The 17569-nt window shown below is 39.7% G+C and overlaps 1 protein-coding gene across 1 annotated transcript in view; it reads left to right on the forward strand.

Moving 5' to 3' along the window:
* The window catches only part of Spmap2l (sperm microtubule associated protein 2 like), a 61210-nt gene extending 46171 nt beyond the window's left edge, over positions 1-15039 (forward strand). Inside the window, exons 7-9 of the mRNA XM_046445874.2 lie at positions 11147-11278; positions 13563-13738; positions 14669-15039. Of these exons, the coding sequence (XP_046301830.1) occupies positions 11147-11278; positions 13563-13738; positions 14669-14783 (423 nt within the window). The 3' untranslated portion in view covers positions 14784-15039. The remainder of the gene's footprint in view (positions 1-11146; positions 11279-13562; positions 13739-14668) is intronic.
* Positions 15040-17569: the final 2530 nt, after the last annotated feature.

Raw genomic sequence — 17569 nt, forward strand, 5'->3', positions numbered from 1 at the left:
CCCTGCTGAAGAGCTGCGGAGGCCAGGGCGGCTCTGCTACGGTCGCAGACAAGCGCGACGCTCGTCAGCGCGGCCCAGAGACGGAGGCGACGGCGGCAGGGTTTCATTTCTAGAAATCTGGACTGGAAACAGAAGCAGCAGTTTGTATAATCCCAAGAACTTGCTTATACCAGGAAGCTGTAAGGGCAACATGAATATCACTGAGGAGATGTAACATGGTGGCAGGCGCAGAGAGATCAAGTCTCTGACATCTTCAACTGCGCGGGCATAGGGAGCCGTAAACTGTCTAAATGCTGTTTGCTCAGGATCACTAGGCAATGCTGAGCTGACGTGGATCTGGGGCGTACAGGCTGGGCCCCTCAGAACACACACACAGAGCCCGAATCGGAGGCAATTAAGCTCCGGTTCGCCTGCTTCGTGTGACTCAGCACCAACGATCCCGCTGAAATAATTGGCCGGCCCTTAGGAACTTACAGAGGTAAAAGCCAACCGAGCCTTCATAGGCAGTGGCCACAGGACTGAAACGGGGATTGGGAGAGACAGTCAGGACCCACCCGTTGCATTGGTCACCCGGCAAAGGGAACAAACGGTCACCATTTGCATGGGATATCACCATGGCAGAGAAATGGCGTCACGGGCGGAGGAGATAACTGCATTGAAACCAGCGTGACAGGTGTGTAATCCCCTAGCCATCTCTCTCCACACAGCGGGGAAACCTTAAGGGCCACTCCCAGCTCTCCTGTGAACGCAATAACCAGACCGAGGGAATCAGGAGTGGCGCGGGACTCGCGGTGCGGAACTCCCAGCTACCGCTCCCACCAGTGCTGACAACTGAGGTCTCTTGCACCAGCTACCGGGGGCGTGGCTACAGGAGGGCAAGCAAATTCGCTGGGGGATCTCAGCCCCAAGCTCTACAAACTTAGGGTCTGAGGGAGGCAAACAGGGAGAGTGAGCCCAGGTGTTCATGAAAACAGGGCTCCAAGGAGCAGTAGACCTGGCGTGTAGCCAGTATTGTGGTGAGCGCCACAGGTGAGCACGGCCTGGCTTGAGGAAACACAAGACAAGGCCCTAGACACTCAGGATTGGAGACCCGCCCAGTCTAGGAGAAAGAGCTGCTGCACAGTGAATGGTTCCCACCTATTGAGAGGAGAAGCTTGGCCCAGTGGGCACAGCTCCACCTACTGGAAGAGAAGTTAATAGAACTCTAGGACTGCATTTATTATTATTATTATCATTTTTTTTCTTTTCTTTTTCTTTTTTTTTCTTCTTTTTATTTCATTTTCAATTTTTATTTGTTGTTTAATTTTTTTTCAATGTTTCTATTTTTTTTAATTTTTTTTTATTTTATTATTATTATTTTTTTTAATTTTAATTTTCATTTTTTATTATCACTATTATTTTTGTTAAAATTTTTTTTTTCATCTTTTCTTTCTTTCTTTATTATCTAATCTTTGTTATTCTTGTTTCTTTTGTCTTTTCATTTCTTTTCAATCTTCTTATTCCCCCTTCCTTGAATTCTACCTGCCTACTCTCATTCTCTTTAGTGACTTCTTCCCTTCCCTTCTAATATCTTTCCTCTCAAGCATCAAATAAATCTATAAGAGTAAACAGTAACTCAGCAGTCAAACAGAACAAGAAGTAACATGAGCAGCATAAAAAAGCAAGGAAGAAAATGAGTACAAACAATGAAGGACAGCCTAAATATTCAGGAGGACCTAGAGTCAGCAGAAAAATGGTCATATAAAGAACTCAAGGAATACCTTAGACAGATGGAATGGAACCTTAAAGAAGATACGAGACAGCAAATCCAAACAGTGAAAGAACACTTTGAAAATGAATTACATAGACAGATAAAAGAAGAAGTTAAGCATCTTTATCAGGAGATTGAGATTATTAAAAAAAACCAAACAATAATTCTAGAAATGAAGGAAACGATAAACCAAATTAAAAACTCAATTGAGAGTATCACTAACAGAGTGGAGCAAGTAGAAGCCAGAACATCAGATAATGAAGACAAAATATATCATCTTGAAAAGAGCCTAGCCAACTCAGAAAGGCTGGTTAAAAACCACGAGAAAAACATCCAAGAGATATGGGATAACATAAAGAAACCAAACCTACGAGTCATCGGGATAGAAGAAGGTACAGAGATTCAAACCAAGGGAATGAGTAACCTGCTGAAAGAAATAATTACAGAAAACTTTCCAGAAATAAAAAAGGAAACGGATATACAAATTGTAGATGCATACAGGACACCGAGCACACAAAATCACAGTAGACCAACGCCAAGACACATTGTTATGAAGATATCCAATATACAGAACAAAGAGAAAATACTAAAAGCTACAAGAGAAAGGAGGCAGATTACATTCAGGGGTAAACCAATAAGGTTAACAACGGATTTTTCATCACAGACGCTGAAAGCGAGAAGATCCTGGAACAACGTATTTCAAACACTGAAAGACAATGGATGCCAACCAAGAATTCTGTATCCAGCAAAATTAAGCTTCAGGTACGATAGCGAAATAAAAATCTTTCATGATAAACAAAAGCTAAAAGAATTTGCAGCCAGAAAACCAGCATTGCAAAGCATCTTGAGCAAAACACTACACGAGGAAGAAATGAAAAACAATAACCAAAACCATCAGTGGGAAGTGCCTCTATAAAGACAGAGGGCGGGGGGAAAGCTAACCATGGAGAAACAAACTAAATTAAAAAAAAAAAAGAAGAAGATAAATAATCAAACATGGCTGGAAGTACAAACCATATATCAATAGTAACTCTAAACATTAATGGCTTAAACTCTCCAATAAAGCGACATAGGCTGGTAACATGGATTAAAAAAACAAATCCAACAATATGCTGCCTCCAGGAGACACATCTGATTGGAAAAGACATACACAGGCTGAAGGTGAAAGGTTGGGAAAAAATATACCATGCACACGGTCCTCGTAAGCAAGCAGGGGTGGCCATCCTCATATCGAATAATATTGACTTCAAGACTAAATTAATCAAAAGGGATAAGGAAGGACATTATATACTGTTAAAAGGAACCATTCACCAACAAGACATAACAATTATCAATATTTATGCACCAAATAATGGTGCGGTGACGTTCATAAAACAAATTCTCCTCAAGTTCAAGAATCAAATAGACCACAACACAATAATTATGGGTGACTTCAACACACCTCTCTCACAATTGGACAGATCCTCCAAACAAAAGCTGAATAAAGAAACTATAGAACTCAATATCACAATTAACAACCTAGACTTAACTGACATATATAGAATATATCAACCATCATCAAGTGGATATACTTTTTTCTCAGCAGCACATGGATCCTCCTCAAAAATAGACCATATATTATGCCATAGGGCAACCCTCAGTAAATATACAGGGGTGGAGATAATACCATGCATTTTATCTGATCATAATGGAATGAAACTGGAAATCAATGATAAAAGACGGAAGGAAAAATCCTACATCACATGGAAAATGAACAATATGTTACTGAATGATCAATGGGTTACAGAAGACATAAAGGAAGAAATCAAAAAATTCTTAGAGATAAATGAAAATACAGACACAACATATCGGAATCTATGGGACACAATGAAAGCAGTTTTAAGAGGGAAATTCATCGCTTGGAGGTCATTCCTCAAAAAAAGGAAAAACCAACAAATAAATGAGCTCACACTTCATCTCAAAGCCCTAGAAAAGGAAGAGCAAAACAACAGCAAATGTAGCAGAAGGCAAGAAATAATTAAAATCAGAGCAGAAATCAACGAAATTGAAACAAAAGAAACTATTGAAAAAATTAACAAAACTAAAAGTTGGTTCTTTGAAAAAATAAATAAGATCGACAGACCCTTAGCCATGCTAACGAAGAGAAGAAGAGCGAGAACTCAAATCACTAACATACGGGATGAAAAAGGCAATATCACAACAGACACTACAGAAATACAGAAGACAATTAGAAATTATTTTGAAAACCTATATTCCAATAAAATAGAAGATAGTGAAGACATTGATAAATTCCTTAAGTCATATGATTTGCCCAGACTGAGTCAGGAGGATACTCACAACTTAAACAGACCAATAACAATAGATGAAATAGAAGAAGCAATCAAAAGACTTCCAACCAAGAAAAGCCCAGGACCGGATGGGTATACAGCGGAGTTTTACAAAACCTTTAAGGAAGAATTAATACCAATACTTTTCAAGTTATTTCAGGAAATAGAAAAAGAAGGAGCTCTGCCAAATTCATTCTATGAGGCCAACATCACCCTGATTCCGAAACCAGACAAAGACACCTCAAAGAAAGAAAACTACAGACCAATATCTCTGATGAACATAGATGCAAAAATCCTCAATAAAATTCTGGCGAATCGGATACAAAGGCACATCAAAAAAATTGTGCACCATGATCAAGTAGGATTCATCCCTGGGATGCAAGGCTGGTTCAATATACAGAAATCAATAAATGTTATTCACCACATCAATAGACTTAAAAATAAGAACCATATGATCATCTCAATAGACGCAGAAAAAGCATTCGACAAAGTACAGCATCCCTTTATGTTCAAAACATTAGAAAAACTAGGGATAACAGGAACTTACCTCGACATTGTAAAAGCTATCTATGCTAAGCCTCAGGCTAGCATCATTCTCAATGGAGAAAAATTGAAGGCATTCCCCCTAAAATCTGGAACAAGACAGGGATGCCCTCTATCACCACTTCTATTCAATACAGTTCTCGAAACACTGGCCAGAGCAATTAGACAGACGAAAGAAATTAAAGGCATAAAAATAGGAAAGGAAGAACTTAAATTATCACTATTTGCAGATGACATGATTCTATACCTAGAAGACCCAAAAGGGTCTACAAAAAAACTACTAGAACTAATAAATGAATTCAGCAAAGTGGCAGGATATAAAATCAACACGCATAAATCAAAGGCATTTCTGTATATCAGCGACAAAACTTCTGAAACGGAAATGAGGAAAAACACTCCATTCACAATATCCTCAAAAAAAATAAAATACTTGGGAATCAACCTAACAAAAGAGGTGAAAGATTTATATAATGAAAACTACAAAACCCTAAAAAGAGAAGTAGAAGAAGATCTTAGAAGATGGAAAAATATACCCTGTTCATGGATAGGCAGAACTAACATCATCAAAATGGCGATATTACCAAAAGTTCTCTATAGGTTTAATGCAATGCCAATCAAAATCCCAACGGCATTTCTTGTAGAAATGGATAAAGCAATCATGAAATTCATATGGAAAAATAAAAGACCCAGAATAGCAAAAGCAATTCTAAGCAGGAAGTGCGAATCAGGCGGTATAGCGATACCAGACTTAAAACTATATTACAGAGCAATAGTAACAAAAACAGCATGGTACTGGTACCAAAACAGGAGGGTGGACCAATGGTACAGAATAGAGGACACAGAGACTAATCCACAAAGCTACAACTACCTTATATTTGATAAAGGAGCTAAAAGCATGCAATGGAGGGAGGATAGCATCTTCAACAAATGGTGCTGGGAAAACTGGAAATCCATATGCAACAAAATGAAACTGAATCCCCTCCTCTCGCCATGCACAAAAGTTAACTCAAAGTGGATCAAGGAGCTAGATATCAAATCAGAGACTCTGCGTCTGATAGAAGAAAAAGTTGGCTCCGATCTACATATTGTAGGGTCGGGCTCCAAATTCCTTGATAGGACACCCATAGCACAAAAGTTGATAACAAAAATCAACAAATGGGACTTACTTAAACTGAAAAGTTTTCTCTCAGCAAGAGAAACAATAAAAGAGGTAAATAGGGAGCCTACATCATGGGAACAAATTTTTACTCCTCACACTTCAGATAGAGCCCTAATATCCAGAGTATACAAAGAACTCAAAAAATTAAACAATAAGAAAACAAATAACCCAATCAACAAATGGGCCAAAGACCTGAACAGACACTTCTCAGAGGAGGACATACAATCAATCAACAAGTACATGAAAAAATGCTCACCATCTCTAGCAGTCAGAGAAATGCAAATCAAAACCACCCTAAGATACCATCTCACTCCAGTAAGATTGGCAGCCATTATGAAGTCAAACAACAACAAGTGCTGGAGAGGATGTGGGGAAAAGGGTACTCTTGTACATTGCTGGTGGGACTGCAAACTGGTGCGGCCAATCTGGAAAACAGTATGGAGACTCCTGGGAAAGCTGGGAATGGAACCACCATTTGACCCAGCTATTGCCCTTCTTGGACTTTTCCCTGAAGACCTTAAAAGAGCGTACTACAGGGATACTGCTACATCGATGTTCATAGCAGCACAATTCACAATTGCTAGACTGTGGAACCAACCCAGATGCCCTTCAATAGATGAATGAATAAAAAAAATGTGGCATTTATACACCATGGAGTATTACGCAGCACTAAAAAATGACAAAATCATAGAATTTGCAGGGAAATGGATGGCACTAGAGCAGATTATGCTTAGTGAAGCTAGCCAATCCCTAAAAAACAATTACCAAATGTCTTCTTTGATATAATGAGAGCAACTAAGAACAGAGCAGGGAGGAAGAGCAGGAAGAAAAGATTAACATTAAACAGATACATGAGGTGGGATAGAAAGGGAGAGAAAAGGGAAATTGCATGGTAATGGAGGGAGACCCTCATTGTTATACAAAATTACATATAAGAGGTTGTGAGGGGAATGGGAAAATAAACAAGGAGAGATATGAATTACAGTGGATGGGGTAGAGAGAGAAGATGGGAGGGGAGGGAGGGGGGATGGTAGAGGATAGGAAAGGTAGCAGAATACAACAGTTAATAATAGGGCATTATGTAAAAATGTGGATGTGTAACCGATGTGATTCTGCAATCTGTATTTGGGGTAAAATTGGGAGTTCATAACCAACTTGAATCTAATGTATGAAATATGATATGTCAAGAGCTTTATAATGTTTTGAACAACCAATAAAAAAAATAAATAAAAAATAACCTATCAGCTGTAATGAAAATGCACCTATTATTACATGCATATTTTAAAATTTTTCTGATACATCTACAATCTACTTTTTGTCATGTTGTAAAATAAGAATTGTGATGCTGAGAGAGAGAAATGCATTCCATATGTATCAACAGGAAAATAATACTTCAAATATACATGGAAACTTTTCATTGGAAAAAAAAAAAACCCAAAAAGGGCTGGGGATGTAGCTCAGTGGTAAAGTACCCCTGGGTTAAATCTCTAGTACCCAAAATAAATAAATAAATAAATAATAAAACAAAAATAGATAAAAATAAACGTTTGATGGAAATTTTGAGTAAGATTGCATTGAATATGTAAAATAATCTAAAAAAATTTACATCTTAGTAATAGTAAGTATTCTAATCCATAAACATTTTATATCTTCCCTATTTATTTAGAGCATCTTTAATTCTTTCAATTATGTTTTGTTCTTACACATCTTTTGTTATTTTTTCCCTCTTCTTCTATGGGGTTTTTTGTTTGTTTTATTTTTATGGGGTATCACTGTGTTGCCCTGGTTGGGCTCCAGTTTGTGTACCCAAGTCTTCCTCCTGCCTCAGCAGCCCAAGTAGCTCTGACTATAGGTACACGCCACCCTATCTGTCTTAGTCTTTTATGTTTTTGATGATATCCGTAAGTGGTATCTTTGATTTCATTTTCCAATTGTTTATTGATAATATGTTGACTTTATGACCTTGTTAAATTCTCATAATCTATTTTTTTATAGATTCCTTTGGATTTTCTCTCTATATATGTATAAAATCATATTATCTGTGAATAATTTTTTTTCTAATCCAAGGGACTTTTAATACTTTTTCTTGCCTTTTGTATTGGCTAGGAGTCTAGTTCATGGGACACAGACTGGTGAGTGTGGGAATTCTTACCTTGTTCCTCATCTTAGTGAAGAAGTGTTCAATATTTACCATAAAACATGATGCTAGCTTCAGGTTTTGTAGATTCCCTTTGTTAAGTTGGACAAATTCTCTTCTACTCTGAGTTTTCCCAAAGAGTTTTTTGTTTTCCTTCTTTAAATTCTAATGTTAAAAACATTAGAATTGAATTTCCCCAAATGTTTTTCCAGATCTATTGAGGGGACAACTACGATTTTTGTCCGCCGTTTACTTTGTTAATGTGGGGACTTCTATACATCATTGCTTTTAGTGTTTTTCAAACCAGAAATTTTACCAAATAATAAAAGATCTGGCTATTAAAAGGGCTGTATGGCTGGGTATGGTAGCATGCACTTGTGTTCCCAGCAAGTTCAAGGCCAACCTGGGCAATTTAGCAAGACCCTGTCTTAAAAGGGCAGGGGATGTAGCTAGTGGTAGAGTGCTTGCCTAACCAGCACGAAGACCTGGGTTCAATCCCCCAGTACTGAAAAACAAACAAAATAAAAAGCATCTTCTTCAGGCAGATATTAAAGGTATTTGCAAAAAGGCAAAACATGACTCTGCTCACTGTTTTTTATTTTGAAAAAGAGTTATGTCATAAGTGTCTGTTTAACAACATGTAATGTGTTTATTATTGTTATTCATTTATTGTCAGTGCTGGGAATTGAACCCAGGGCCTCCTGCTAGGGAAGGGCTTTTCAACCAAGCAAAACCCATGCCCCTCTTGTTCGTTGTAGATGGAATAATTTTTAAAAACTGTTTTCATATTTGGAAGCTCTCATTTACTTTTTAAAAGAGTTTTATTTTATTGGTTTTTCTTAGTTATACATGACAGTGGAATTTCATTTTGACAAAATTATACAAGCATAGGATATTACTAGGTTAGAAGAAAAGTTGAAAGCCACTGTAATTCGCTTATATTTCTGGTTACATTGATGTATTATTATGCAGGTATTGTTTTGTTTAAATTATTGTAACTTCAAAAACTATTTTAAGAGCTGGTTGTGGCTGAGGCTGGCTTCAAACTTGCAGTCCTCCTACCTCAGCCTCCTGAGTCACCAGGATCACAAGCGTGCACACCACCGTACCTGGGTCAATGTTTGATTTCTTAACCTACATGGTGTTTCATGGGAATTTTTGTGTTATGTTTTATGCTTAAGCACTTTTGTTGGGCATACAGCTATCATCCCAGTGACTTGGGAGACTGAGGCAGGAGGATTGAAAGCAGGAGGCCAGCCTAAGCAACTTAGCAAAACCCTGTCTTAAGGAAAAAAGGGGTGGGGGCTGAGGATATAGCTCAATGGTACAGTTCCCCTGGACTAAACCCCCAGTACCCACCCCAACACCATTTCAGAATGGGAAAAGGTGTTTGGTTCTCTTCTTTGAGCCCCTATCGTTCCTTGCCTCCCTGCTTCCTGTGGCCCTGCGTGTCTTTCTCATTCATTGCTGCAGGGTAGTCTCCAGCTCTGATCTTGTTTCTTCTCTAGTGAAGGCTCCTTGGTTCTTCCCTGGTTGTGAAGATGCCCTCCCACCCTCCTCACCTGGTTTCAAGTGTATCTACAAGCCTGATCTCCCTGCATAGCCTGCCCCATTCTCAACCACCAATGTTCTCAGACCCCCTTCCTTCATTTCCCTCATGTTTCCTCCTCCATTTGTCAAAATCTGATCCTTCCTTCAAGGTCCAATCCAATGACTCTTTATCCCTGAAAAAAAGTCCTTGCTGGGTGGTGGCACATGCCTGTAATCCCAGAGGCTGAGGCAGGAGGATGGCAAGTTCAAAGCCAGCCTCAGCAAAAGTGAGGCGCTAAGCAACTCATTGAGACCCTGTCTCTAAATAAAATACAAAATAGCGCTGGGGATGTGGCTCAGTGGTTGAGTGCCCCTGAGTTCAATCCCTGATACCCACCTCTGCCAAAAAAAAGAGCATCCTTCCTGATTTTTTCCCACCTTTCATCTGATATCTTTTGATTTTTTTCCCTTCTCTTTTGAGCACCAAATAATCTTAATTATTTGCCTATAGGTCTATGGTTCTTTATAAGGTGAAAATTACATTAAGGAAAAAAACTGTATTTTATTATTATTTATTATGCATTACATAATATACTTGATTAAGAAATATTTGTTAATGAATTGGATTAATGATTGATTGTTTTATTTCCTTTTTGATTGGAAGGCTTAATTGAAGGCAATGGTTGCCATATACTTCTTCAATTTGCCAGAGCCTGATAGGAGACAAAAGCTTTATTCATAGGAAATGCTTAAATGTTTAATCAGTCCTTCATGGTGTTGTACCAACATGCAAGACCTTTGGTTAGAATTCCAGACCTGCCGCTTACTAACTATGTAAACTTCAACTACTGAATCTCAAGTACCTTGGTTACTCCATTAGTGAAATAGAAATAAAAATTGATACTCCAGGATAGAAATAAACTAATTACATGTGAAACTGTCAGTGTCAGTGTCATCATCATCATCATTTAAATAACACAAGAAAGAATTCAGAAAATACTTTATGTATATCATATTTTTCTACCCATGGTTGAAGACTCATTTTATTTCCAGTTGTTGATTATATTCCCTTTCAAAATCTTATATAAGAAGTTACTTAAATACAAGTAATTTAAATAGAGGACCATGTAATTTGATCTAATTTTCATAATCAAGAAAATGAGGAATGACTTGGGGGGGGGTCCAATGCAGGTATATAGTTCTCCATTATTCTTATTGGCTTCATTATTCTGTTGGCTATTTTTTTGTTGTTGTTATTTATCCCAATTAGAAGACAGCCACTTAAATTCCCTTTGGCACAGTGATAATATGAGTCCCAGTTTCCAAAGGGCAAAAATCATCAAGAACAAAGCAGAATCTATCTGGTAAAGCATTCTTCTGTGTTAGGGTTGAATTTTCCCTGAGTTTATCAGTCTACAAATCAATGCTATCATTTTTTTCTGAGTCGATATGTAACATTGTTTGCTATGTCCTCTATCTCTGTAGTCTAACAGGTAAGTTCCTAAAAAGTTGGTTTGGAATCTATATAGTTTGAGAAATTGATCCTTCCAGATGTGACCAGGGGTTATTATAAGATTCTCATCATTTCTGCTGGTTATTGGGAAGCCTGGACCAGAGATCAGATAATACTCTTTAATCTTGGAACTAGATGGTGTTTGTTATTGAATACTTATAGGTACTGTTTTATTTTTTTCCTCTAGGTTGAAACTAAGATTTCAGTTTCTACCCTGGGTGCTATTGCAACTCCGAGAACTATAGACCTTGCCCACCCAAAGATCAAGTTAGATGGTCTGTGCTATGAGAGACAAAGAAGCGAAATGCCCATCCGACCTGTAAGCCCCCACTGCCTGTCTTGCCATCCTTCTGCTCTCTTTCTGGTTGCTCCTAAGGTGTTCCCTCCTCCCCCTACAGGACATAGCCCAAAATCATTGAAAGAAAGAATCTTGGAAGAGTGTTCTGTGGCAGGAAGGAAAACCTAGCGACATGATATCGAGGGAGGCAGAGGAGTTGAGGGCAAAGAGCATGGCTTTGGAGTCAGCAGGAGCTGGGTTCAAATTCCCACCTCACCGATGCTAGCTTTATGATGTCGAGGCAGCCTTCCTGAGCCTTGGTCATTCAGTATTCGAAGGTGTATTGTGCGCCAAGTACTCTTCCCAGGGAACAAATGCAGCTAATGGGGGGGGGCAATAAATAAGTAAAAAGATAAGACAATGCCAGGTAGTGATAAATGCTATGGAGAAAATGAAATAGGAAGTGAGTGACTGTGGTGGTGATGGGGGGAATAATTTACTTGGCATGTGGTAGTTGGTGATACCACTCTAAGGAATAAAAGTTCGGGCCAACCCTGAGGAGGGAGAAGGGGTCAGTTGAGTGAAGATCTGGGGGAGGAATGTTCCAATGTAGGGAAGAGCACATGCCCAAGCCCTCAATCTGGGGTGAACTTGGAGTTGGGTGGAGCAGGTGAGCAAGGGAATGGCAGGTGTTTGACCTCCTACTTAGAAGTCAGCTGTGACATAGTTAGCACCGAAGGCAAGTGCTCAGCCTGGAGCCTGGCGCACCCATGGCTTCCCTCTTCTTCCTCCTTGACATTTCCCTTCTTTAATTGCAGTGCCAACTTGGTGCCCTGTCTCAGTTGGGTTTTTATTATATATCATGTTGCCGAAAGAGGTAGGACCAGGTCTACCCTCTCTCTGGAAACCTCAGGATTTAACAAGGAAAACCATTCTGGGAACCAAAAACTCTTGGGAGAGTGTCTTGAATTTGCAGGAATATGACTTAATGCTATTTTTTTTGTAAGGAAATGGGAATGATAGATATCTTTCCTTTATTGCTAGAATTGTTTGAGTTTTTTGTTTTACAACAAGTTTTTAAAAAAGGGGGGATGCTGCTGTGAAAAATCATACTGTTAGAATCCAGAACTAACTGGCCTCATGCAACTCAGAATACTTTCAGGGTTGCTGAGAAGTTTAGGATGAACACTTAACAGAGAGAACAGTAGCTACATGTCATTCTTATTTTACCGATAAAGCCACATAATAGAAAGGCACTCCAGCAGAAGATCAAAGGGGGACTGTTAGTTGACATATTATCAGCACCAATTACAAGCCAGAGCCTGTTCTAGTTATTGCCCAACAAGCGCATCCCCTCCAGGGGCTTCTATTCTGTTGGGGAGAAGCAGGCAATAAACTGTACTATACAAGCTGGTTCCGGTGTGGATAAGTGCTAGCCAGGAGAGTAGACGGGAACCACAGAGGCGCTTCATTGGAGAGGCTGGTTTATTTTGGCTGGTCAGCAAGCTCCCTGTGAGGACTTGATGTTTGAGTCCAGACACTTGGAAGAGGAAAAGGCAGTCGAGCCAAGACTGCAGAAAGAGGTTTTCAAGCAGAATTAGCAGCTATAAAGGTCATGAGCAGAAGAAGCTGGACCAGAGGGGCCTCCTGTGACCAGGGTCATAGTAACCCAGTGGGGAAGGGAAAAGATAAGATCAGAGGAGTGGCAGGTAGCCCAATCCTACAGGGCCTCTTAGGCACAGGAAGAAGCTATGTTAGCAAAATGGGCAGCTACAGGAAGGGTTTCAAGCCTGGAGTGCCATGTTCTGATTGGGCTTTAGAAAGGGCTTACCTCACCGGGTGCGGTGGCACATGCCCATAATCCCAGGGGCTTGGGAGGCTGAGACAGGAGGATCTTAAGTTCTAAGCCAGCCTCAGCAAAAGCAAGGCACTAAGCAACTCAGTGAGACCCTGTCTCTAAATAAAATACAGAACAGGGCGGGGGATGTGGCTCAGGGGTCAAGTGCCCCTGAGTTCAATCCCCAGTACAAATAAATAAATAAATTAAAGTAAAAAGTGCTTACCTCATGGGGTTGTCATAGTGATGAAGTGAGAGTGACATGGGCAAATCACTTAGAACTCGATCTGTCTCAGGGAACACACTATCTACTTGTTCATTCCCTGGTAACTCTCATGGGGAGGCTGGATCGCACAGGCCAGGATGGAAGTAGGACGCCTGTCAGGAGTCTGTGCAGCAGTCCAGGAGAGGGACAGGAGCCAGCGGTCGAGATAGGGAGATATGGTGAAAGCTGGGATGTATTTTTGTGTCTCTTTGTTTCCCCTACAGGTATCCCCAGCAGCCATGTTCGCCATACCTAGCTCCCGAACGCTAGATCTAGCTAAATTCAAGCCTGTCCATCAAGATTACCTACCTGCCCGTGATGCCCAGTGGCCAGTGTCTCATGCTGCTACCCATTCTCAGATATCTGCTAGAATTCAGGAACTAGCTAATCCAAGTTCAAGGTATGCCAATTTAAGGCTAATGTGGACTAGGATAGGTTGGGTGTCTGGGGACCGGGAGAAGGTTGATCTAATAAGGTTAATGAAAAGAGTTGTCAAAATTTTAAAAAATTGCAATAACATCTCACTAGTTACTTTTTTTTGTTTGTTCGTTTTAGTACCAGGGATTGAACCCAGGGTTGCTTAACAACTGAGCTACATCCGCAGCCCTTTTTTTTTATATTTTTTTTTATGTACTGACAGGGTCTTGCTGAGTTACTTAGGGCCTCACTAACTTGCTGAGGCTGGCTTTGAACCTGAGATCCTCCTGCCTTAGCCTTCTGAGCAGCTGGGATTACAGTGCCACCACATCCAGCTCACTAGTTACATTTATTGTAACAAATATATGGTCTTATTCTAATAAATATAAAGATACCAGTAGGGTAGTGGACTAGGCACCGAACCTTAGATTTAGAAGATAGCTCTGTAAGTATGTAGATGAAATATTTATCCAATGTATATTGTTCATTGAAATGAGTTGTGAAACAGAGCACTGTTGTAATTTGTGTAAGAAAAAATATATTTGCTTAGAGATGCTCAAGGTAGAAAGAACACTTGTGGTTTGATCCCCAGCATACCCACAAAAGAATTACATATTTTTCTAGACTGCTAGATGACTATAGGAGACTGTCTGGCTTATTTTAACATTGCTAATTATTGAAAAATTTTCCAGAATTCACTTTCTGTGGAAAGAGCAAAGTCTTTGGAATCTGACAGATGTGCAAATCTGGATTTGGCCATTGATCATTCTTACAACCTCTTTGAGCCTTCCTTTTCTTGTCTGCAAGTGGAGGTCATGAAAATCTCAATGAGATGGTGTCCTAGTGATTAACACATAGTGGGTGCTTGGGAAACTCTAGTTCTTCAGGCTGATTTCTTTTCCTCCCATTTCAGGGCTCCTATGCATATTCTCTTCTACGATCCTAATGCCTTTAAAGTCAAGCTGGCTGCTTTGAAAGCACAATGTTCTTCAAGGATCCAGGAGTTGGCAGAACCTGTTGTTCGCTAAACATAGAGAGTCACCGCTGTAGACACTAGTTACATATCTGTCACATGTATTAGAGGACTTGGTTCTCTACTCTGGTACTGTCCACTTACGACTTGTCCAACTGCCCCTCAAATACGAGACCTCCAGGGAACAGCACTGTAAGCATGAAATAGCAATTGCTGCTAATGCCTGTAATCTCTTCTTTAGAAGGTTTTTGGGACTTCAGTACATAATAAAAAGAAACTGAGAGCCTGCCTTGCTATTCTTACTACTTTGTCATGAGCATTATGACTGTTCACTGCTGTGGCCGATCCCAGACACTTCCTTAGAGGGCTTTGTTTTCTTCCTGGCAAGTTCCATGTTCCTGGTAGCCAATCCTGCCTTAGTCCCTTCTCTGGTAAGTCCTGGGAATTGATATTGTTCTTTTTTTTTTTTTAAGATGTTGATGGATGTTTATTTTATTCATTTATTTATAGGCAGTGCTGAGAATCAAACCCAGTGCCTCACACATGCTAGGCAAGCACTCTGCCACTGAGCCACATTCCCAGCCCCAACTGACATCATTCTTTATGTTACTTTGCCAACCTTCCCTCATTACCTAGAAAAAACACTAATACATGAGGCCCTTTCAGATAACTTGAAATGCTTTACTACAGCAACGCAGCCATATCAATATTCATAGCCACCGAATTCACAATAGCTAAGCCAGGGAGCCAACCTAGGTGCCCTTCAACAAATGAATGGATAAAGAAAATGTGGTAAATAAACACAATGGAATAATAGCCCATAAAGAAGAAGGACTTTATGACATTTGCTGGTAAATGGATAGAGCTAGAGACTATCACACTAAGTCGAAAGACTCAAGGTCAAATATTTTCTCGATATGTGAAAGCTAACCCACAATAAAGGGTGGTGGGGTAGAAGTTCAGTGGACTAGACAAAGGGAAATGAAGAGAAGGGAGTGGGGATGGGAAAAAGGAAGAACAGTGGAAGGAATCTCTCACAACTTTCCTATTTATGAATATACCACAGTGAATCTCAACATCATGTACATCCACAAGAAATGAATTTTAAAAAAGGTAACTATGGCAGGAAGATCAATAGAGTGAAGGGAGCACAGGGAGGTGAAAAAGAAGGGGAAGAAGAGGTATTGGGGTCTGAATTAGAATAAGATATAACCCATGCTTCTATAATTATGTCAAAATGGATTCTACTGTTACATATAACTAAAAAGAAACAATAAAAATATTTTAAAAATTGAAATGCTTCTCATAATCTGTAGCTTGATACTTAGGAAATGGGTTACCTTAAATGACCCCATCTCCACCACCAATCTATTCCTTCACTCTTTTTTTAAAAATATTTTTTAGTTGTTGATGGACCTTTATTTATTTATTTGTATGTGGTACTGAGAATCAAACCCAGTGCCCCATGCATGCTAGGCAAGCACGCCACCCCTGAGCCACAACCCCAGCCCTATTCCTTCACTCTTGATCAGAGTAGATTACCACAAATAGCAGAGAAAGCAAGATACGGCTTTTAGTGGCAGACATGAAAAAGTCTCTAATTGTATCTGTTCATAGTTTTTATTTTATTTACTTTCTTCACACTTCATATTTTATAAATTAAACTAGCTTTTAATGGGACAAACCTAGAATTGTGTCAAAAGGAATTATTATGATTTGGATATGAGGTGTCCCCCAAAACCTCCTGTATTAATGCAGGAGGTGAAATATTAGATTATGAGAGTTGTAACCTAATTAATGGATTAATCCATATGATGGATTAATAATTTGAATTGATTAACTGGGAGGTAAATTTAGGCAGGTGTGGGGTATGGCTGGAGGAGGTGGGTCACTGGGGAAATGCCTTGGGAATTATGTATTTTCTTCCTGGCTCCTGCTACTTACTCTGTACTTCCTGACTTATATAAAGTGAGTGGCTTTCCTCCACTATGGCCTTCCGCCATGATCTGCCTGCCTTAGGCCATGGTGGGAGTCAGTCCCACCATGGAGTAAACTGCCGCAGTCTGGCTGGGCACACAATCACGAGCCACCACACAGCTTGTACATTCAAACAGCAACTCTTTATTCCCGAACTCACACCAGCCGTCTACAATCACGTTCTGGGGAAATCCACGTTCTCTGCCCAAATCCACGTTCTCTGGGCTTCTGTCTCCCAAAATATACTGTCTGAATCCCGTGAGAACTCAAGGGGAACTCAGGCAGCAGGATACGCCCTATTCCCAGCAGGAATAATCTTAAACCTTAAACCTGGAACCTAAACTGGGAACGCCCTAAACAAGATTATCTTAAAACCGGGAACACCCTAATCTGCCTTGGTCCTTGAGCAAGGTCACTTACATTCAATGTCACTGCAACATGTCAGCAACATGGGGTACGCTGGCAAGGAAATTGTCATACCTACTTGGCTAATGGCTCCCAGCAGTAAACTTCTGAAACCATGAGCCCCAAATAAACTTCTCCTCAAAGTTGTTCTTGTCTGATATTTTGGTCACAGAGACAAAAAGCTGACTAATAGAAACTTTACTTGAAAACCTATTTTACTACTAGATGAGTTCTATCTTTATGCTCTTTGCAGTTTTGAACTTTTTGGGGGATCAGAACGATCTGGGTTTGTATCTCCCACAGGTTATTTACCAGGTGTGTGATCTTCAACAAATTTCCTATTCTCTGTGCCTCAGTTTATGTATAAAGTGAGTTTCTACCACATTAGCATAAAGATTATATGAGGAGATGTATATAATAAAGCATGAATTAAATAAAAATTGTTCCCTTTTCTCAAAA

This window comes from Marmota monax, unplaced genomic scaffold (assembly GCF_021218885.2).
Source record: "Marmota monax isolate L192 unplaced genomic scaffold, Marmota_monax_Labrador192_F-V1.1 WCK01_AAM20220418_F8-fsc00025, whole genome shotgun sequence".
Classification (NCBI taxonomy): domain Eukaryota; kingdom Metazoa; phylum Chordata; class Mammalia; order Rodentia; family Sciuridae; genus Marmota; species Marmota monax.